Source organism: Cebus imitator, unplaced genomic scaffold, assembly GCF_001604975.1.
Source record: "Cebus imitator isolate Cc_AM_T3 unplaced genomic scaffold, Cebus_imitator-1.0 Scaffold215, whole genome shotgun sequence".
Taxonomy (NCBI): domain Eukaryota; kingdom Metazoa; phylum Chordata; class Mammalia; order Primates; family Cebidae; genus Cebus; species Cebus imitator.
The window spans coordinates 625,104-646,595 of NW_016107530.1; the positions used below are offsets into that span (position 1 = coordinate 625,104).

Here is a 21,492-nt window from a genome sequence, read left to right on the forward strand (position 1 = left end):
TGGGGAGGTGGGGAGGATGGGGCGCTGGCTCAGCCTTAGGGAAGCTCTTGGGTTATCCCCCTTGGAGGAAGGAGCTTGTGTCTAGCGCTGCATGTCCAGACAAGAGTCGTCACCCCAGGGAGGAGTGTGGGCAGCTGGAATAGCCTGGAGACCTAGGGTGACTCCGTCCTTCTTCCCCAGGGCAGCTGACCATATGTGGCAGTGGTGTCACTCACTGGGGGTAGGTCTTCCAACCCTCCGGAGCTCCTCTTCAGGCCAGCCTCCCACCACCCTCGGGGGCAGGCTTACTGCTCAGGCTGGGATCAGTGTGTGTATGGGGGGCTCCCCAGAAGGCTGACTGAAGTCCTCTCCTCCTGCCAGCAATGCCCAAAGTGAAGGCTGGACTTCGGGGTGATGACAAGTCTCCAGAGGGTGGGTAGCCATCCCAGGAGGGGAGGAGAGCAGGGGAGAGGGCAGAGGCATCTGGGCATGGGTGGGCTGGGAAGGAACTGAGGGTTGGAAAGAGTGAGGCCCAGAGAGCTCATTCCCTTCTTACTCAGAGCTCACTGCAAACTTCCTAGAAGGACCAGGGGCACCCGGGGGCACAGGCCTCATCATGCCCTTCTTCCTCTCTGGCGCCCTCAAGGGCTCCCTGCTGCCCAGAGACCAAAGACCAAATTTCTAGGCCAATGTTTAGGCCACCACGACATGGCCCTGCCTGATCACAGCCTCCCCTTCCCCAGCGTGGGCCACTCCGTAGGCCAGCTGCTATGTGTGCATGCGTGCTTGTGTACACAGGCGTGCTTGTGTACGCAGGGCGCTTTCCCACCTCCAGCCCCTTGCAAGGGTTGGTGCCTCTGCCTGAAATGCCCTCCCTGCTTCTCCATGTACTGAAACTTTATATGGCCCCCAAGGCTGCAGTGGGCACCCCTTGTTTCTGCCCATTGGCACTGGCCTGTGCTCCCCTGGGAAGACCATGCCCTGACTGTCCCCTGTAGACTCTTCCTTCCAGGCTCTGAGGCCTGGGATGCTGGGTAGGTGGGACGGCCTCGAGCTCCAGGGATGGGCATGTGACTTAGGCCTAAGAAACCAGCACATCTCACTTCCCTGGCCACGGTGAGGGGTTCAGGGATGGGCGCTGGGGCAGAATGGATCTACCTAGACCTGATCTGAGGACTTCTGCCAAGAACGGGAGAGAGACAGGTGTTGTCTTCCCTGTTGCTGCACTTCAACCTGAGAATATGTATAGGTGAGGCTGGGGCAATGACCTGCCAACATGTGTGCTGAAGAATAAAGTCAACTGATATGGTTTGGCTGTGTCCCGACCCAGATGTCATCTTGAATTGTACACCCCTAATTCCCACGTGTTATGGGAGGGAGGCAGTGGGAGAGTTGAATCATGGGGCGGTTTCCCCCACACTGTTCTTGTAGTAGTGAGTAAGTCTCATGAGATCTTATGGTTTTATCAGAGGTTTCTGCTTTTACGTCTTCCTCATTCCCTGCCTGCTGCCATCCACGTAAAATGGGACTTTCTCCTCCTTGCCTTCTGCCATGACTGTGAGGCTTCCTCAGCCACGTGGAACTGTAAGTCCAATTAAACCCTTTTTCCTACATAAATTACCCAGTCTAAGGTATGTCTTCATCAGCAGCGTGAAAATGGACTAGCACATCAACACACAGGAGGCAGCGCCAGCCAATGCAGAGACTGAAGCCTGAGGTGTCACCTGAGCCCTGAACCCAGTCACACCTGAAGCTACATCTCCCAGTGGGCTGGTTTTATGAGCCCATATTGCTGAAGTCAGCTTATTTTATTTTAAAATTTGCAACTGAAAGAGTCCTAACTGATTCAAAGGCACTCCCAGATGCTGATTCCTCCAGGAAGCCTCCCATGACCTCTCCCTCTGTGTTTGCACCACCCTTTGTGCCTGATACTCTTATGTCATCTTTTTCCCTTCCTGCTGGCTTGCCTGGATTTGCAGTGATTTGTCTACATGGGTCTCCCAGGCAGCTCCCACCTTACCATTCTAGCGTCTTACATGTAGCACCGAGCAGGGAGCCTCATGCCTGGCAGTAATGTTTAGTGAGCGTCTGGTACCCTTTCTCCACTGGCACCAGGGCAGAGTTCAGCCTTTAGCAAAAGGCCTGCTCCTGGGAGGCACCCCATGTGAACTTTGCCCAGATCACCGTGTTGGTGTCGGGGCTGGTGCGTACCGATGGCCTCCAGGATGAGCATGTAGGTGGCTGTGGTCTCCCGGTCCAGGCTCACCACGGTTCTCACAACGGCATCGCGGTAACCCACGCTGAACTTCCCATCCAAGTTGCCACCTGTGGGTGAAGGACAGGAAGCTTTGGACTGGGAAGCAGAGCTCCCGGCCAGGGAAAGGGGGGGCTCTGCTCCTGAGCTGGGACCTGCCATGGTGAGACCAGGAGTGGGAGGCTGTGCTGTCGACTCAGCCTTGCCTGAGGCGCTCTGATGCGGGTGCAGCTTGGGTGGGCTCAGTGGGGGTGCTGGATGCCTGGAATCAGTGCCCATCCTTCACGGAGCGCCTCCTGTATACAGGCACTCCACACAGGCCATTTCCTTCAGCCTCCAGTTTACAGAGGAGAACCCACTGCTCCATGGTGTGCCTCTGCTGCCCTAGGTTCTCCGTGCCCGGGTCCCTGGGTGTGTCCTTCACCCCTCCGCTCCCTGCCTGTCCTGCAGAAGCGTATGAGCAGCTAACCCACATAGGGGCTTGTATATGTGGCTGAGGGCTATGGGGTTGGCTGAGCATCCCCCACATCCCTCATCTCAGAGGTGAGATGGGCTGAGAACTGAAGCTCCCTGAGTGGGGACATGGAGGCTCCACAGAGGGAGAAGTCAAGTCAGCAGTACAGGAGACAGGAATTACTGAGTCTCCCTGAGTTCTTCAACAGGTGGGAAGTGTGAGGGTCTCCTCTTGCGGTGGACAGGAGCCAGGAGAACTCCCAGAAGTTTGGAGACCCCTCCCCTGCCAGCTGGCAAGCAATGTGGCATTCTGGGCAGCAGAGGGCACCACGGCACCAGCTTTGTGGTGAGCTTGGGCAGGACTGGGCTCAGCTCCTTGCAGAATGCACACTGAAAATCCGGGAGGGCTCTGGGTAGGTCAGCAGGAGCCCGCCACTTTGGGGTGCTGAAGAGTCATCCTGCAGACTGCCAGGTACTCCTGTCCTTGCTGGTTTGCCCCGGGGAAAGCCTCCTGATCCTCAAACCTCCAGTGCTCCCTAGTGTCTTTAGTACCATCTGCAAGGGACACAATCTGGCTCCTGGGGAGCCCAGGGAAGAAGTAGAATGCAAGTAGCATGGGTGGTGGAGACCCAGGGCTGGTGCCGTGTGAGGGGTCTTGGTTACTAAGCCCTCCCTCAGGCCGACTTTAGGGCCAGACCATGAGGAGTGGGCCTGAGGGTGCTGGGCCCCTTCCGGGAGGCGAGTGAGGAAAGTACAGGCTGAGGGCTGGGAGGCCACGTTGACCACAGCAAAAGCCATGGACGGGCTGTGAGCCAGGCTTCTTGCTTCATGGGGAGGCGTCCAGGAGGCTGGTATGTGCCCTGCCCGTGTATACAGAAGCACAGATGCCGAGGCAACATGTGTTTTGGTAGGCAGGTCCTGGACAGAGAGAAGACTGGGCCGGTAAAAGGGCCACGTGGGGGGTTGAAGAGCCGGGAAGACTGCGCTCCCATGTGTCCCAGCACCTCTCGTGTGTGTCAGGGAGGCTGAGAAGCTGTTCTCATCCAGGAACGGCAAGTCTAAGGCATGTGTGCCACCACCTACCAATCCTCCCACTGTGGCAGACATCACTGATCCACTGTGGCCCCCTTTCCCCTGTGAGCCAGGACATGGCCTCATCATCTGTGGCCACAGCTCTCCACGTGACAGCAAGGCAACAATTTTGAGCTAAAACCATTTCATTTAGGGAGATGGAAACCACCTGCCTCTAAACAGATGGGAATTCTCCTGAGTAACGGGTCCCCGAGGAAGGACGAGGCCACATTTCTCCAGTTACTGCTCTGTCACCCAGACTTGGGGCGGGGTGCGGGGCTCAGGGCTCCCCCTAGGAATCAGGGGGCCCCACCTCTCTCCAGAATGAACCTTAGTAGATCCTCCCCCTGCCTACAACCAACACATTCAGGAGGTCCCCAGGGAGCCAGTCCAGCGTGATCCAGCTGCAAAGCCCTTGGGAAGGGCCAGGAGTAAATCCTCAGGGAGGCACTGGCAGGGCTGAAGCCCAATAGTGGAGCCCTGGCCTCTTTTCCACCCTCACCTGACCCCGCACCTAGCCTGGCTGTCTATCTGGGAGGGGTGGGCAGGGCCCCGGCAGGCCTGCACAGGAGGGGGTGGGCAGCACCTGTGATGAAGTAACTGAGCTCTGCATTGAGGCCCACGTCGTTGTCCGTGCAGTTCAGCCAGACCACCCGGAACTCACGCGGCACGTCCTCGGACACGGACACGTTGTACACGGCTGGGAAGAAGGTGGGCATCTCGTCGTTCACATCCAGCACTGCAGGGGAGAATGGGCGCCGGGGCTAGGCCTGCCTTCTGCTGCAGACGACCCAGCTCCAGAGCAGTGGCTCCAGCTCCAGCTCCAGACCAAGTAGGGAACGAATTCCCAAGGGAGTCATGGGCTCCAAGTGGCATCTGTGTTAACACCTCCTGGCCATGAGCCCAGGACCCCCCATCCCTGCTGGGGCCAGGACCAAGCCCATCAGTGCTCCAGACCCTCCTGCTGTCCCTGTGCCCCTGTGCCCTGGGGGCTTACTGCTGCTCAGCTGTCAAAGATGAGAGAGAAAACCTTAGAACCTCTCTCCCAGATGCACCTAACAACGACCATGGCAACATGGACAGTCATGACAACGATGACGACGGTGACCATTTACGAGCTTGTCCAGCGTGCCACGCCTGTGCTAAGTGCTTCCCGGACAGGACCACATGTGGCCCTCAGAGCATCGTAGAAGGCGCGTATTATCAGACACGCTGTGTAGCTGAGGAAGCAAAAGCTCAGAGCAGCTGAGTGACTTGTCCAAAGTCACACAGCGGCAGAGTGGAGGGGCTGGAGCCTCAAGGTCTACCCTCAGTATGCAATGGAGCTTCAGCAAAGGGTGCTCACTTTGATAATCCCATCCCCCGAAATAAGGTTTGATTTCCCTTAGAGATTTGTTTATTCAGCTGTGCATGCTCGGCCCTATTCCTCTGGCCGAGGGGCGCTTGGGCAACCTTTATAGCGAAGTGATCCCCACCCAACTTGGGTTCCTTTAGATGGTATCCCCAGGAGAGATGCTGGGCCCCTTTGATGATATGGCTTCTGCTGAGTCTTGGAAGAAGGCCCTCCAGGGGTCCTCTCTTAAAGCTGGGACATACTCCCTGTCAATCATCCGCCAAGAAGTGGGTCCTGAAACTGACACCATAAACCCACAGGAAGCCTTGGAGCGATGGGAGAGAGTATCGTGCTCTCTGGAATACTTACCATCTTAGGTCTCCACTGAAGAGGGTCAGTGTCTGTGCCTGTGCCAAGCTAACTACTCCCTCCCCCGCCACCATCCCACAGAGGCCGGCAGAGCTAGGATGGGACCAAACAGGCCCAGGGAACAGGCCACGTCTTGCCTGTTAAACTCCACCCCTATTTCCCTGGGGTTATTCCTGGCCCCTTGGTAACAGCTCTTGTCCCCATCCTGTTCTGAAAATTAAAGACTCATTCAGCATGGAAACAGCACCCTGCCCCTTCACCGATAGAGGGCAGAGGCAGAGACTGTGGGAATGAGCGCGACAGCCCCAGCGGGATGAGGATCTTAGGGAGTCTGGGATTCCCAGCTGCTCTCTTCCCAGAGCAATGCCCTGTCACTGCCAGCGCAGGTGTTCCACACCCATGGGACAGGGAGGTCTCCTTTAGGTTTCCAAACAAAAACTCTGGCCTTCCAAAGAAGACAAAGTGCTCTGCACCCTCCCTGGCTGCTCATGACCCTGAGGTCCCGGCCCTGGCTCAAGCAAGTCCCCTTTGCTGTTGCTACAATCTGGGGCTAGGAAGAATGGGGAGCGGGGCCTTGGCAGCAGGTCCAGGCCACTGCCCCTGAGCTCTGGGGCACTGAAGGCAGTGGCCAGGTGCAGAGAAGACTCTGCAGTGTTGAGTGCCTCCAGCTGAGGAGGGTGCCTCATTAACAAGGGAGCCTGTGCCTACAAGTCCAGCAGACAGCAGTGGGGGACACAGGCTCCCCACTCCCCCTGGCCCTGACCCGGGCCTGTGCCCACGCACTGAACACGCAGTGGAAGCCCCCTCGCCCCTTACCGTGGATGGTGAGCGTGCTGGTGGAGCTCTTCGTGGGCGTGCCCAAGTCACTGGCCACCACTCGCAGCTGGTACTCGGCGATGCGCTCTCGGTCCAGCTCGGCGGTGGTGACCACCACGCCGCTGCTGCTGTTGATGAGGAAGTCCATGCGGGGCATAGCCACCTGCATGCGGTAGGACACCAGGCCATTCAGGCCCTCATCTAGGTCGACGGCCACCACCTGAGGGCAAGGAGGGGCAGCATGAGGATGGGGAGGGGACACTGGGACGGATGCTTCTCCCCTAATAAGTGCCCCCTCCTCTCCGCCGAGACACACTTGGCTACAGCCAGACACAAGACACATATGCTCCCCTCTGAGCCTTTGGTCAGGCCACTGTCCCCAGGGGACCCTCCCAGATGCTAAGAGGGTCACGCACCAGCTGACAGGTGTCCCAAGGCACCAAGTGAGGCCGACGGTGGGGTGGCAGAGGGACTTTTTAGAATAAGAGCTCAGGTCTCTACAACGATTTCCCCCTTCATCTCCTGCTCTCCCCGTTAGGAAGCCCTCCCAGATTTGGAGCAGCTGTTCCAGCTTGAGGACCCCATCATGATCTGGAGCTCAACCACACAGAAGATGGGAGTCACAGGCTGCCCCTCCCCGCTTTGCTTGATTTGTGAGACAGCAACAACAAAAATAAAATGACGTCAAGGGTTCTTTTGTAAAAGTCACTTGAGGGTTTCATTATTATTTTTTAAAAAGTCATTGGCAGCCATGTACAGGCAAGCCTCCTCCCTAATTCCATTTGCACCTCCAGCCCCCATCAGATTGCCTGACTCAAGACCCTGGTACCCTGGATGTTTTACTGAAGTGGATTCAAGGCATTTGGGGAAAATGTGTAGAAACAGCTGAAATGGCGTTTGGGATTAAGCCAAAGCTCTCAGGACTGGGAGACATTATCAAGGTCGTCTGGACTCAGCTTGAATGCTTTCAGGACAGGGTGCTCAGTATTTCTACTTTACTTGCACACAGCTCTACCCCCTGGAGACTGCTCTTCTGCACAACCAGCAGAAATCTGTATCGCCTGAGGTCCTAGGTGGGCCCAGGGAGCACAGTTCAGGGGAGGAGGCTCGTCCTGCATGTGAAGACAGTTTCCAAATTATACGCTCCCTGCTCCTTCCTCTATGAACTCAGAAGTTGCATTGGTGGGCATCTTTATTTGCCAGTGTGAGCCTCCAGAGAACTGGGGTTAGGGGTTCACTCGCTCTCACCCCGCCTCCCCTTGGCCTGGGGGCTTCCTCAGGACAGGCTGCTGTTCCCTGGATCGAGGCGCCCCCTGCTGGGAGCTTGGGAAACACCATCCACCTCCTCCTACAGATGAAGAAACTGAGGCACAGTGGGCCTGTGGAGCACCACCAAGCTCACCCCCTCTGGCATCCTGACAAACAACCCCGTCTCCTTTGAATGGGAACAGGCTAACCTGATCCTGCCACTGCGTCTCAGGTATAAGCCCTCGTGACAGACACATAGTGATCGCCACAGCTCCCGTGTTTTCCTGAGTCCAAGTTCCAGGGTGCTTCATCCATGTGTCTGATTGAATCCCCACAGCAGTCAGGAAGGTACTATTATTATCTCCGTTTCACAGATGAGAAACTGAGGCTCAGAGAGGGTAAGCAGTTTGCTCCAAGCCACACAGCACTTGTTGGTGGAGCTGGGATCCACACCTCTATTGGCTGGACTCCAAAGCCCATGCGCTTAACCAGGAGGGTCTCTGGTGTTTCCAAACGGCCCCTGGAGGGCTGAGGTTTTGAAAGGACTGGAAACCCTGGATGTCATCTTCCCCAAACCAGCACCTTCAGGATCCCCCTGACCAGAGGATGATGGAAAAGGAGGCAAAGAAGCCAGGCCCAAGATCAGACCCTGCCTTGTGTGGCCTCAGGGTCCTAGGAAAGTCTCTTTAGAGCTCTGAAAAGTGGGCAGAGGCCCTTCTACTACAGGGAGCTGATCGGGGGCTATGGGAAAGCATGGGAGAGGCGATGCCCAGGACTACACTCATCTGGCCTTCTTTATATTCTACAACCATGTGCAGGCCAGACATCCATAATCAGGCCCTGAGAAACTTGGACTTGGCTTGCAGAATTCCACCTTTGCCTCCCTCCCTGTCTCTGCCTCTGCCTTTGCCCATCTCCCTATCCTTTCCAGCCATGTTCCCCTCCATGTCTCCAGAGCCTCTGTCCTTCAAGCCCCAGTTTCTCCCCTGCCCCGCCCCTGCAATGTGCTCCGCCTGGGCGAGGCCCCTCGGGCACCCACTGCCCCCTTCTGGGCTGGTAGGGATGAAATGAGAGAGACTCACTTGGTAGATGGAGACCCCCGCGGGGGTGCCTTCCAGCACCTCGGCCACGAAAGGCAGGTTCTGAAAGGTGGGGTCATTGTCATTGAGATCCAAGAGGTTCACAAACACTGTGGCACTGCTGGTAGCTCTCAGAGGGGGTTGGCCACCTGGGAAGACCAGGGTGAGAAGGGGCCGAGAATGGGGTAAGATGGGTGCAAGAGAAAATGGACAGGAAGAAGACAAGTGGCGAGAGGGTGTCAGTCAGAGCTCTCCATCCCAGCGGCCCCTCCAGGAAGCAGCCTGAGCCTCGAAGCTCCCCTCCCCGCCCCCTCCATTCCCTTGGGGTGCTCTGGGAGTCACAGCTGGGGCGTGGGTATTACTCTACTCCTGGTGATCAGACACAGCCCTCCTGTGTGGGCCCCAGATTCCCCAGAGGTCCACTGCGCATGCCCGCAGCCTAAGGTGTGGGGGCTGTGAGGGGTGAGAGGGGTCCGTACAGTCAGTGACAGAGACGATGATTTTGCGCATCAGCTCGGCCTCGTGGGGGTCGGGGTTCTCCCGGTCCAGCATGGCATGAGTGGTGCGGATCTTGCCCGTGGTGCTGTTGAGGCTGTAGAACTTGTTGGGTGGCTGGATGCTGTACACCAGGGTGCCATTCTCCCCCAGGTCTGGGTCCACAGCCACCACCTGCCGGGAGGGAGCAGACCCCTTTGCTGAGCCAGGCCCGGGGAGGGTGTCTCTGGGCTGGCTGGGGGTTTCTAGCTCAGACATTGGTCCTGGGGAGGAGGCATCCTGGTTCTGTCTGGCCCAGGAAGTGGTCCGAGGGGGTTGGGAGGCAGGAGGTTCAGAAAGTGAATCGGCAGTGGAAGCCTTTGGGCGCTCTAGCAAAACCTGTCCATTTCCGTCTCAGGCAAGCCCCTTTCTCCTGGGCTTCCGGATCTGTGACAGGGGGTGTAACCCTGCCTGAGCTAATGCATCTGACGGCACCTGGCACACTCCTACAGGGGCCCCCAGCGGGCACCCAGTGTCCCAGAGGAGCCAGGCCATCGCCAGGTACTGTGTGAACAACTGTATGAAGCAGGTATATCTAATTATGCCCACTGCATGGATGAGGGTCAACGGGGCTCCCAAGGCCTCAAAGCCAGGAAGCGCAGAGCTGGGATTCTAACACACACACACACCCACACACCCACACATACCCCCCCCATATACGCCACACACACACCACACCCGCACACACACCATACACACACCACACCCCCCCAACACACACACACCACAAACCCCCAACACACACACACCCACACCCAACACACAGCACCCCCCCACACCCCACACACCAAACCCCAACACACCACACACACCACACATACACATACACACACCACACACACACCATACACACACCACACCCCCCCACACACACACAAATGCCCACACATACCCCACAGCTTTGTGCCCTTCTGTTCCAGACATTCAGGGGGACATGTCTGTGGGTTTTGGGCGACCAGGGGGCCCCCAGCAGGTCCCTGACCACGGAGTTCTCCAGGGGAGGACTGGGAAGGGCTGGGGAACCTGTGCACAGGCTGAGATTTTTGAAAGAATTTGAAACTCTGGATTTTGGAGACTGGGTTCTTCATCCTCAAACCCTCCCTTCCTTCTTTTGAAGCTTTAGAATGTGACACCAGGGATGACAGGGCATGTGGAGGAGGCTATGGCTGGGCCCCACTTTCAGAAGGTGGGACCCAGTTAACTAGGGCAGTCACGGGGCTAGGGGAGTGTTGAGGGAGGAGAGGGCTGAGCACCCAGGAAGGGAGGAACACCATCCCTGGTGAGAAGCAGGACGGCCTCAGACACTCTGGCCCCTTCAACCCTCCAGCCCACACCCCGGTTCCTCACTTATAGCCCCCACATCATGAAGGGGCCAGTGCTCAGTGCCATCCTAACCTAGGGGAGGTGAGCCCCATAGCCTGCTGTGCCTTAGCATCTCCGATCCCACACAGCCAGGTTGTAAACAAAAGGCCAAGGGTCCCCTGAGGTCTCCGAGGGCTCCTCGTCTTTGCCGAGGCCCCCTGCGTGCACTGATCCCCTGCTCTGTGGGGAAGCTCTCTCACCATCCATTGCCCTGCTTTTCACAAGGAGTAAGTAGAGCCCAGAGAGGCACAGGCCGGTCTCAGGATCACACAGCACCACCCATGGCACTGACCCAACTCTCAGCCTGGAGGCTCCTGAGGTGGCTGTTACCCCTCGATCACCCCCGACCCTGCACTGCAGAGGCCACTTTGGCACCTGAGGTGGACGAGGTCAGTGGGGGCTGGGAGGTGACCACAGTCCCTGGGTCCACAGCAGGACAGTGTCATTCTTAACTGCAGGATAGTCAGTGATGACAGCCAGGCCTTGTCAGCCCCTTCATCTTACTTGATGTGGAGCCTTTTGTGCTTTGGCAGCAGAATCTGTCCCTCCTCTCCTTAATCCCCAGCCAGAGGTGTCTCTGGGGCCACCAGACCAGAACAGACAGATGAGCAGCCCTGGCTGAGAACTCCCATCTGCCCCTGTCGGTGGGCCCTGGGAAGGCCAGCGGGAGAGAGGCTGACGCAGGGCTGAATGCTGTGGCACCTAGACCAGCTTCCCCTTCAGAGAGGTGGGGGCAGCCTCCGCTCTCACCCCGGACTGCTCGGCCCTCCTCTCTCTTTTCAACCTTGCAGCACCGAAGGGTAGGGTAGGGGAGGTCCCTGCCTTCCAGGCCTCAGGTGTCCTCATCTTGCTGCGGGCATGTTGCCTCAGTTTCCCTAGCCTCCATAAAGGGGACCCCAAAACCCCCATTTTGTAAACAGGAGACAGGGCTCTTAGGTACCACAGGAATAATTCAAACCAGGACAAGTCATTTCACTGATGGACTTAGGAGATCAGGATGCTTTGCGTTTCTACAATGCTTCTCTCAACAGTTTGAAAAGGGATTTTGTTTGTTTTTGTTGAGATGGAGTTTTGCTCCACTGCTCTGGCTGGAGTGCAGTGGTGCAATCCCTGCTCACTGCAATCTCTACTTCCTGGGTTCAAGCAATCCTCCTGCCTCAGCCTCCCAAGTAGCTGGGATTACAGGAAAGAGCCACCATGCCCAGCCAATTTTTGTATTTTTAGCAGAGACAAGGTTTTACCATGTTGGCCAGGCTGGTCTCAAACTCTTGACCTCAAGTGATCCACTTGCCTTGGCCTCCCAAAGTGCTGGGATTACAGGGGTGAGCCACCACACCCAGCCTGGGGGAGAGATGATTTTATTCCTGTTTTATTTTTCTGGAGGTGACTTGCTCCAAGACCACACCTGTTGCTGAACAGGCGGAGATGAATTTCACATGGGGGGTGTTTTCTCCTCTTCTATCCCCTCTTCCTGCCCCCACCATGCCAGAGAGTGCCAGGGTAGCTGCTTCCAAATGACCCTAGTTGGAGCATGGACACTGGTTTTGGGCCTCTTGACTGACTCTGGTCACAGGGTGGGTTGGGGGTACAGGAGAGGGTGGAGGGCTGTGACCCCTCCTGCAGGCTCCCTGCTGGACGATTTTATAGAATCTCACCACTTTCTCCTCATTTATTTCCAATTTCATGCCCATCATTTTTCTCCTGCCTGACAGGGAATAATTCTCTCCTTCTCCCCTCTCCTTTATTTTGCTGGAGGGCTTTGAAAGGCTCTAAATCAATGCCCATCAGCCAGGTCCTTGAAGGCAGCTGCAGGAGCCAGGAAGGAGAGTGGGACCAAAATCTCCTTTGCAGACAGAGACGGTCACTCCGCCAGCGCACGCCTGTGCAGGTGGACATGGTCAGTGCCTGCATGCCAGACCTCAACTGGTGCACGCAGATGTAGGTCCGGTAAAGGAGTCTGGCTTTTGCACAGGGAGAGATGGGAACCATTGGGTCTGAGAAGAAGAGTGATGTGAAGATCTCCAAAGGCAGGGCAGGAGCTTCCTTTTTTTTTTTGGAGACAGGATCTCACTCTGTCACACAGGCTGGAGTGCAGTGGTGTGATCTTGGCTCACTGCAGCCTCAATCTATGAGGCTCAAAACTCCTCTTGCCTTAGCCTCCCGAGTATCTGGGACCAAAGGTGTGCACTACCACACCTGACTACTTAAAAAAAATTTTTTTTTTGTAAAGACTCAGAGTGGGGGTATTACTATGTTGCCCAGGCTGGTCTTGAACTCCTAGGCTCAAGTGATCTGCCTGCCTTGGACTCTCAAAGTGCTGGGATTACAGGCATGAGCCACTGCACCCGGCCTGGCGTTGCTTCCTGTACCCTCAGCCTGACAAGCATGGGGCCTGGCATGCCCAAGGCATTCTCTGATGGCTCGTGGGTTTCCTGAAAAGTGAGGAGGCACTGGGTAGCGCCCCAGTCCATTGTCTGTGCCCGCTCATGGCTCAGAAGGACATGTGAGGAGCTGTACACTGGGTGAAGGCCACGGGGACCGGAGCTTGCAAAGGCCCAAGGCTGAGTGCAGTCCTCACCTGGCATACCTACTGCCAGATACACTGTTTGATCACGGTAGCCCAGGCTGGTGTCCCACGCAGCCCCTTTCTCCCAGAGCAACCTTCTTTACCTGCCCCTCAATTCCCTTTGGGAGGAATTTCCCAGAAACACAAGGGAAAGGGGAGGGCTGACCAGAAAGTATCCAGAGGTGAGATCCAGCCCCAGCTCGTGGAGCCCCTGGCTGGGGTTAGGAGGAGGCTGTCCTGAGTCAGTGCAGTGCCCACGAGGCAGCAGCAGAGAGCACCCACCAGAGGGCCCTAGAAAGCCGTGTCAAAGTGCCAGGGTAGTGGCTTCTAAACCTGGCCCTGGGCTGGAAGGAATTCCTCTATGGGGCTTTGAGAAATGACAGATTCCAGATTCCTCACTTCTGCCCTATGCCATTGGATCCTCCGGGAGGGGCATCCACACACCAGTTGACAGCCAGTCAGTGAACACGTGGAAAGGAAGAGAGGCATGACAGCCAATCCTTCCCTCCCTCTCTTTGTCCTTCCTTCCAGGTGGACCTCCTCTCCCAGCCACAGCCACTGCTGGGTGTGGTTGCTGAGGGTGGGGCTGGAGAGGCTGGGCATTAGCAGCCCAGAGCTGCTTGGGCTCACGTAGGGCAGCCTTTCTGGAGAGCTGGATGCAAAGTTATCATCGCTTCTCCCATCCCACCGGAGTTCTCCAGTTCCTCAGGACCTGGCCACCTGCCAGGGTACCACTTGAACCAGCAGAGGAATAAGGACTGGGATAGGTAGGTTCTAATCCCTCGTCTCCAAGTCAGACCAGGGTTCAAGTAATGGCCTCACCCCTTACTAGCTCTGGGACCTTGGGCAACCCTTTAAGCTCTAAGTCTGTCTCCTCCACAGAACAATGGGAGCAGAATCCCTCTGCCATGTGAGATGATGAGGATGAGAAGAGAGAATTCCTGAGAAGCCCTCAGGTGAGGCTCAGGGCACTTCCCAGGTGTTCAGTGAATGGCCCTACTGTGAGTGGTCAGGATTCATGTCCCCCACAGGGCTGGGTGGTGGCAGTAGGGCTGCTCATGTGGGGACAAGCCTCCACAAGTGAGGTCACATGGTTATAGGGTGACGAGAAGGCTGAGAAATGGGGATCTCCCAGCAGAGCAGATGGTGTGGGCATGGGACCTGGGCCTCCTCAGTTTCCCCAGGATACTTGTCTCTGCTGTGGATGCCCTGGCTTTGGCTGCATCTCCCCTCTGCATCTTGAGCTGTGCACATCCCTGCCCATGAGCACATAACACACACACGGGCTGGTGCAAACCTGGGCCAGAAAATTCCTGATCAGCTAACCCAGACTGATGACTGCAGGGATGCAGCAGTGAAAGACAGGCGCTGTGGTGGGGCTGGGGCTTGTGCACTGTGGGGGTGGGAGCTCTCTAGAGGGGGTGACCAGAGTCCCCGGCTCTAAGGGCACGTGTGGCTTCCAAGTGGAGCCAGCCTGAGCTCCCCTGCCACTGTCCCTGGGCTGCCTGAAGCTCCCTTTGACAAAGCCTGAGGCCTGCTGACACTGGAGGCCAGGTGAGGGCTTTCCCTTGACCTCGGACTGCCTTTCACCATGCCAGAGAACGGCTAGAACTCTATTGCAAGAGCTGGCTGAAAGGGACACAGAGTCCATCAGCCCCACATGGCAGGCACCCCTGGGAAGGGCTGCCTGGCAGTTCTGCTGCTCCGCCACTACCTACCGTGGTCACGTCCGAGTCTGGAGGGGTCATCTCCACCAGGTTGATGTAGTAGGGTGCGTCCTTCCACGTGGGGTGGTTGTCATTGATGTCCAGGAGGGTGATGTTTACCTGTGAAACCACAAGGGGCGCTGTGGATGAATCCAGCTGAGTTGGGCCAGGGCAGGCAGGGCCTGCCAGGGGAAACGGGCTCGGATGCCCACGGGTCATCTTGGCATTAATTCCACCAGCTCCACTAACCTTGGGAGTCTTGGCAGGGCCTGGGCTTTCAAGGACAGAAAGGAGCCAGGCCCCTTTAGGAGAGAGAGTTCCAGTGTGGTCCCATCAGGAGGCAGTGGAATGGATGTGATGATCCCCGAAATCCTTGCTGTGACCTGGGACTTCTCCCACCCCCTCCTCCAGTCTTGGCTGAAAGTGACTGACAGGGTAGGGGATCTCATAGAATCCCTTGAGCTTCCCCGTCTCAGCTACAAGCCAAGCAATTTCCCTGCTCACCTGCCACCAGGTACATTCTTTATAGGGCTCTGATTCCCAATAGCAGGGGCCTCCCTTGATAGGGTAGGGCACTGGGGATTTTTGCATCAAATCCCTGGCCACGAAATACCATCTCCAGCCTCTCTGTCTGGGTAAGGATGGGGATGCTGCCGGCTGGGTTTGAGCCTCTTTTGAGGGAGAGCCAAGGAAACTGAATGGGGGACAAAAAGGGAAGGTGGCTGGAGTGACTGCCAGCGGGTCCTCCCACTTCCCCTTCCACAGAGCTCTTCTCACCCCCTTCACTTCTTCAGCCCAGAGCTCATTCAGGGCCCACAGAGTTTCTTCCTCTAGCTTTCTACTCTCTGGGGCACATTGGCTGGGGAAGGACAAGCCCCCAGGGACCCTTCAGTGCTCTTCCTGGCAGGAACGCCTACTTCTGCTTGTTGGCAGGTGCCAAGGCAAGGAGGGGCCTATGGGGCTCATGCCTTCTGCCACCTGCCCTCCTAGATTTTAGGGGGCAGCAGAGAAAATATTTTATTTTGCTCCTCCCAAGTGCCCTGCATTCCTGGTGGTAGTGCCTTTCTTCCCCACAGCGGTGGTGGCCCTGGGGGCTGACCTCCAATGATGATCCGTTGGTTTCTGTCCCCTCACTCACCTTCACAATGCCTCACACCGGCTCAGGACACAGGGTCCAGAGGTACAAGGCGGGCAACCTGAAGATGAGCGGGGAGCAGGAGCCTGGCTGGTGAGGGGAAGCTGGGCGCAGGAGGGGGGCGCACTCACTGTGGCGATGCCAGTTTTCTGGTTGTGGCCCACACCCCCGTCCACTGCGCGAACAATGAGGATGTATTCAGACTTGGTCTCTCGGTCAAGCAGAGATGTGGTGGTGATTTCTCCTGTCGGAGAGAGAAGTGGGTGTGTGAGAGGGTTTGGGTGGGGCAGGGAGAGGGCAAGGGAAGCAGGGAGAGAGTGAGGGAAAGAGCTACCATGATCTGGCAGCCTGGATGTGTTCCTGACATGGCGCTCACAGTGGGAGACGGCAGAGCTCCCATGCCTTAGGAGGCGGGTCCCCAGAACTGGGCAACATAGCCCCATGAGGAGAAGATATTTGCAGATGCGTGGAAATCTAGGCTGATTCTCGGGGGTAGGGCCTGGAGAACAGGGCAGGAGGGCCATCAGGCCTTGGGCTGAGTCACAGATCACCTCTTGTTTAGACTTTTGACACTATCTTGCTGGCTTTATCATCCTGAACTGGTTACTTCCAACCTCTGTGCATCAGTTTCCTCATAGGATCCAAAGGGAACCATAATAGGACCTACCTCATAGGGCTGTTGTGAGGTTAATCTAATTAATATCACGGAAATCTTAGAACAGTGCCAGGCACGGTTTATTTATATAGCCACAGAAATACAATGACAGGAAAGAAAAACACCAGGTGCTCACGTGCGTTCTCACTTGTGACTCATCACTGGGCAGTTCAACCAATTCAACCTTATCACGCATTGATAATTAATAGTTATAAAATAATTTCCTAATTACACTGTGAATAGCATAATTACATTGCCCCAAGTTTTTTTAATGTGTTAAATGTGAACAATTAAACAACATTTTTTGTTCACCTGTATTTGGCCTTTGTATTTTGGTATAACTGAAATATAACTATCACCCTGGTAGCGGTGTGCTAGTAAATGTATGACAACTGGCTCCCCAAAATAAAAGGCATTTGCCAATTTCCTTGGTGTAAAGAGTCCCCCCAGGGCCCATTTTAAGCTCCCAACTTGATGGTATTGAATATGGAGTTCGCAGTTGAGTGCCTCGTTAGCTCTCGGGAGCAAGGTGAGCCAGTCCCAGCGGACTTCAGCAATCACTGCAGCCAGGCCATTTACTGTCTTTCATGAGCCGTAGGAGAGCCCACATGGTGAGGACGTGAGACCTGGATTTGAATTCTGATTATGGCCCTTCCCAGATGCTTGGCCTTAGAAAAATTTAATTTTTTTTAAGCTTCAGCTTTCTCATCTATAAATGGAGATTGGTGTGACTTCCAGGGAGAGCTGTTGTGAGGCTAAAGTAATTCTAGGTGAGGCTCCCAACACTCAGAGAATGACTGTTTCCCTCCAATGGACTGTGAGTACTCCCCACAGGCAGGGCCTGTATGCTACCCATCATTTATCCCCATTGTCTGAGCTGTGTGACCTGGGCAAGTTGCTTAACTTCTCTGAGCTTGGTTCTTCCCCCCATAAAACAAGGCAGCTAGGCTAGATTGCCTTTAGGACCGCTTCTACCCTGGCTGTTCCCTCCGTGGAATGCTGGCTTGTCCCCTGCTCTGTGCAGCGCTGAGCAGGGAGCCCGGGTTGGGTGACAGAGCAGCTTAGGTGCCAAGGCCAAGAATGGAAGACTCACAGAGGTCTGCCCAACAAGCCACGCTCCCTTCCAGGGTGGTGTCAATTAATTGGCAGGGCGAGGAAGAAATTAATCTGTAAAAAGTTTTAAATATGAACTTGTCGGCATGATCGATGGCCTCTCCTATCTGGGAAATTAGATCCAATTAAGGCCACCTCTGTGGAGCAGGCCTGGCTAATTTGACCGAGGAGCTCAGAGCAAAAGGCTTACACCTTTGGAGCCAAAGTCATGTTAAGGCAGCAAGAAAATGTCTTTGTCATTAAAGGCCCCGAGGGGAGCTGGAGCCCCGACTGGGGAGGCAAGGGCAGGGGTGGCTGAAAGGCCAGGGAGCTGCTCACATAATGGCACCTTTCATATCTGGGTTCTGGAGTCAGAAGTTCAAGCTCTGTGAGTCCTCAGTCAAGCTACTCAACCTTCCCAGTGGCTCAGCTTCCTCATCTGGAAAATGGGGATAAGGCTAGTACCTGCCTCACAGGTGAGGATGGCGGAATGGGATGCTGCTGCTCAGAGTTCTTGCAACAGTGCTGGGCATGTGGTTCATATTCGCTAGTGACATTACTCTGAGACTCCCGGAAATGAGGGCTCACTGTGGGTGAAAGTTCCTTAGAGCAGGGAGGAAGGCCTTCATTTTCTCAGAGGTAGCAAAAGAGGCTCACAGTGGCCCTGGGTCCCCTTCCTCAGTCTTTGTACCCATCAGAACCAGCCATCTGCTCCCCAAGCCTCCAGGAAAGGGGGACAAAAAAGGGATTGAAGGCTGACTTCCACCACGGAAGGATGGACAGCAGGAAGAGCTAATGCCCTGCTGGGCCACTGACCACCTGCTGCAGAAATGGCCAGTGTCCACTAGAGATTCCTGCTCCCTTCCCAGGCAAGAATTATCACTTGGATATGACTGCCAGGCAAGGGCTGGCCCATTACCTCCTCCTAGTCCGATAACCCATGCTCTTTTCCCTTCTGCAGTGACCTTGGAGCCACAGCATGGAAGAGAGCTGGGTCCCAGAATCATCATGTGGAGGGCTGTCCACTCAACAACTGCATGGGTTGACTGCATGAATTCAAATTTCTATTGTCTTAAGCCACTGAGATAGGGTTTAGCTGTTTGACATCTACAGTTCCTTTCACTCACATGGAAGTGAGGTGTCTTGCCTGCCCACTGAGCTGACCTGGAACTTCATGAGGTCAGGGCCATGTCTTATTCCTTCCTGTACCCCAGCACCTGGCACAGCACCTGGATCAGACAGCACCCACCCCAATTTCTGAATGAACATGTCAATGAATATACAGGGGTCCTAGATTCTTCCCCAGGTCTGGCTAAAAAGCTTGGGTCTCTTGCCGCTTCTTTCTGCCCCCTTTTTCTCCCAGCTTCAAGGAGGAGAGAAAACTGATGAATGTACATGAAGAGATGAAGAAGAAAGAAGAGAGTTACACGGGCTGAGCTGGGAGCTGGGGGCAGGGGGCTCGCAGGTGAATAAACAAAAGAGAATAATGACAGTAATTGTTTCAGCACTTACTGTGTGCCAGGGGCTATTCACAGTGTGTTTCGTATTACACATCATTTAACCCACACAACAGCCCTGATACGATCATCCTTATTTTACAGGTGGGAAAACTGAGGCATACATCTGTGAAAGAAGAGGAGCCAGGATTTAAGAATGAGGTCAGCAGCTGAGGGAGGGGGACACTGAGGCTCTAATAAATGTTCCTGAAGAGGGGTGTGTTAACCAGCTGTTTGTAAGATGAAACACATTTAAAACATAATACAACTCTTTACCCTTGAAAGACATCCTTCACTGGATAAATTCATGTTGTGATTTTTTTTGGTAAGTTCAGTAATCACACTCAAATTAATTTTCAGGGATTACACTGGTGCTCAAAGCTGACCTGCTTAAAACTGAAAAGAATGACACCCGGGCCCAGGGGCTGGTCCTGGGGCTGGGTATGGAGAGTCAGCCTCAGGGTGCAGAGGACTAGGGTCCTCGGGGTGGGGGGCTCACCTGAGCGGGCGTTGATCCGAAACTGGGCGGAGCCTTCCAGGGAGTAGATGATGGACTCCTGGCCGTACTCCCGGGAGCGGTCCAGGTCCGTGGCATTCAGGAACAGCACCGTGGCTCCTTCAGAGGGAAAAAGGCAGAGGTAGGGGGTGCTGCTCATCCTGGGCCCCTGGGCTTATGGCCCCAGCCCCGGGAGCAGGATTTGTGCTGGCCCAAGAGGAGGACATGGGACCCTCCCAGTGGCTGCTCTCAGGGAGGTGGGAGGCCTGACTGCTGGGGCACCCCAGGGATGAGGGTGGCTCAACCACTGCTCTTGGAGCCCAGATCGCTGGGCTGCACGGGTACGAGGCTCCATGAGAGGCTCAGGGATGGAGTGGGTCCTCTGGTGTCTTCCTGTCTCCTGGCTCCTGCCTGGCTGGCTGCCATATTAAATACACTCAGATTGGCCAGCTTTTACTTGGAATAAAAAAGACATGAAGCTCCATATTAACTTATTCTACATATACTATATTCAATTTCGATCTAGTTTTCTCTTGTTCACAGGGGTATTTATAAAAGTTTTTATTTTCTCTTTAATGTCCAGTTAAGGCCTTCATCTTTATTTCCAGCTCCATGAAATCCTGACTCAAGGGATCAGCTTTTCCAGCCACCCTGTCCAAACCCTGAGAGCAGCTTGTCCCGAAGCCATGCCCACCAAGGGTTCTGGCTCCAGCCCCTCCTGCCACCTACTGCCAGCCCTGGCCTAGTAGCCAGGAGGTCTGGTGTGTAGGCTCCTGGAATCTTCACACCCAGACTGGCACCTGCAGGGCCTCGGCAGGGGCCTTCACGTGCCTGAGCATCACCTCCTCCTCTGGGACTGGGTCTAACGATACCGTCTAACTTGTGGGTTTGCTGCTGGGATCCTGAGGGATAAAGCATGGAGGCCACAGGCTGACCCCACAAGGGGCTCCACTGGGCTGCAGGGGTGGTGGTAACCATCCAGTGGGTAAATCAGCAGTCTTGAGGGGCAAGAGACCAGACAGGTGGTTGTGTCCCCCTCCAGCGACCCCTGGGGCCTCAAATATGACTCTCAGGCCTGCCTTGAGCAGAAGGACAGGAACATGAGCCCTAATATACCCCTGAAAAGAACTAAGTGCCATAGTTAAGGCCTCTCCTGGACAGAGTCTCCAGGGATGGTGGGGAGTGCTGGGGGTAACTCTTTAGCAGTGACATTCTCCAGGAGATGCCTGATTAGGACAGGGAGGGTAGGCTGGATGCAGCCCAGCAGCCACTCAGCTCATTGTCAGGTGCCAGACTGGTACCCAGAGACTCTCATTAGAAGAACTTGTGGTGCCAGGGAAGAGCAGTTGTGACTCTACCATCTCTGATTCCACCATCTCTGATTCCACCATCCCTGGCTCCACCGTCCCTGAATCCTCCACCCCTGATTCCACTGTCCCTGACTTCACCACCCCTGACTCCATCGCCCCTGACTCCACCACCCCTGACTCCACCGCCCCTGACTCCACCACTCCTGACTCCACCCCGTGAATCCACCATCCCTGACTCCACCACCCCTGAATTCACCACCCCTGACTCTACCACCCCTGACTCCACCGTCCCTGGCTCCACCATCCATGACTCCACCGCCCCTGACTCCACCACCCCTGACTCTACCATCCATGACTCCACCACCCCTGACTCTACCATCCACGACTCCACCACCCCTGACTCTACCATCCATGACTCTACCACTCCTGACTCCACCGCCCCTGACTCCACCATCCACAACTCCACCACCCCTGACTCCACTGCCCCTGACTCTACCATCCACGACTCCACCACCCCTGACTCCACTGCCCCTGACTC

At 55.7% G+C, this 21,492-nt stretch overlaps 1 protein-coding gene and 1 long non-coding RNA gene across 7 annotated transcripts in view; one reads left to right on the plus strand and one right to left on the minus strand.

Annotated features, from left to right (window-relative positions):
- Positions 1–21,492, minus strand: part of CDH23 (cadherin related 23) — a 420,778-nt gene that overhangs the window by 106,137 nt on the left and 293,149 nt on the right. For all 4 annotated transcript variants that reach the window (XM_037745824.1, XM_037745823.1, XM_017548835.2 and 1 more), the window contains exons 20-27: positions 19,648–19,764; positions 16,037–16,149; positions 14,783–14,890; positions 9,082–9,271; positions 8,606–8,751; positions 6,276–6,495; positions 4,344–4,496; positions 2,191–2,304 (exon numbers count right to left, since the gene is read on the minus strand). In XM_037745824.1, the coding sequence (XP_037601752.1) occupies positions 2,191–2,304; positions 4,344–4,496; positions 6,276–6,495; positions 8,606–8,751; positions 9,082–9,271; positions 14,783–14,890; positions 16,037–16,149; positions 19,648–19,764 (1,161 nt within the window). The remainder of the gene's footprint in view (positions 1–2,190; positions 2,305–4,343; positions 4,497–6,275; positions 6,496–8,605; positions 8,752–9,081; positions 9,272–14,782; positions 14,891–16,036; positions 16,150–19,647; positions 19,765–21,492) is intronic.
- Positions 2,304–6,807, plus strand: LOC108318087. 3 transcript variants are annotated; one of them, XR_005203441.1, is made up of 4 exons: positions 2,304–2,396; positions 4,397–4,468; positions 5,265–5,483; positions 6,586–6,807. It is a non-coding gene; the product is annotated as an uncharacterized LOC108318087 (long non-coding RNA). The 3 variants fall into 3 exon arrangements; XR_005203442.1 differs by lacking the exon at positions 5,265–5,483; XR_001831014.2 differs by lacking the exons at positions 5,265–5,483; positions 6,586–6,807 and having other exon boundaries at positions 4,397–5,156.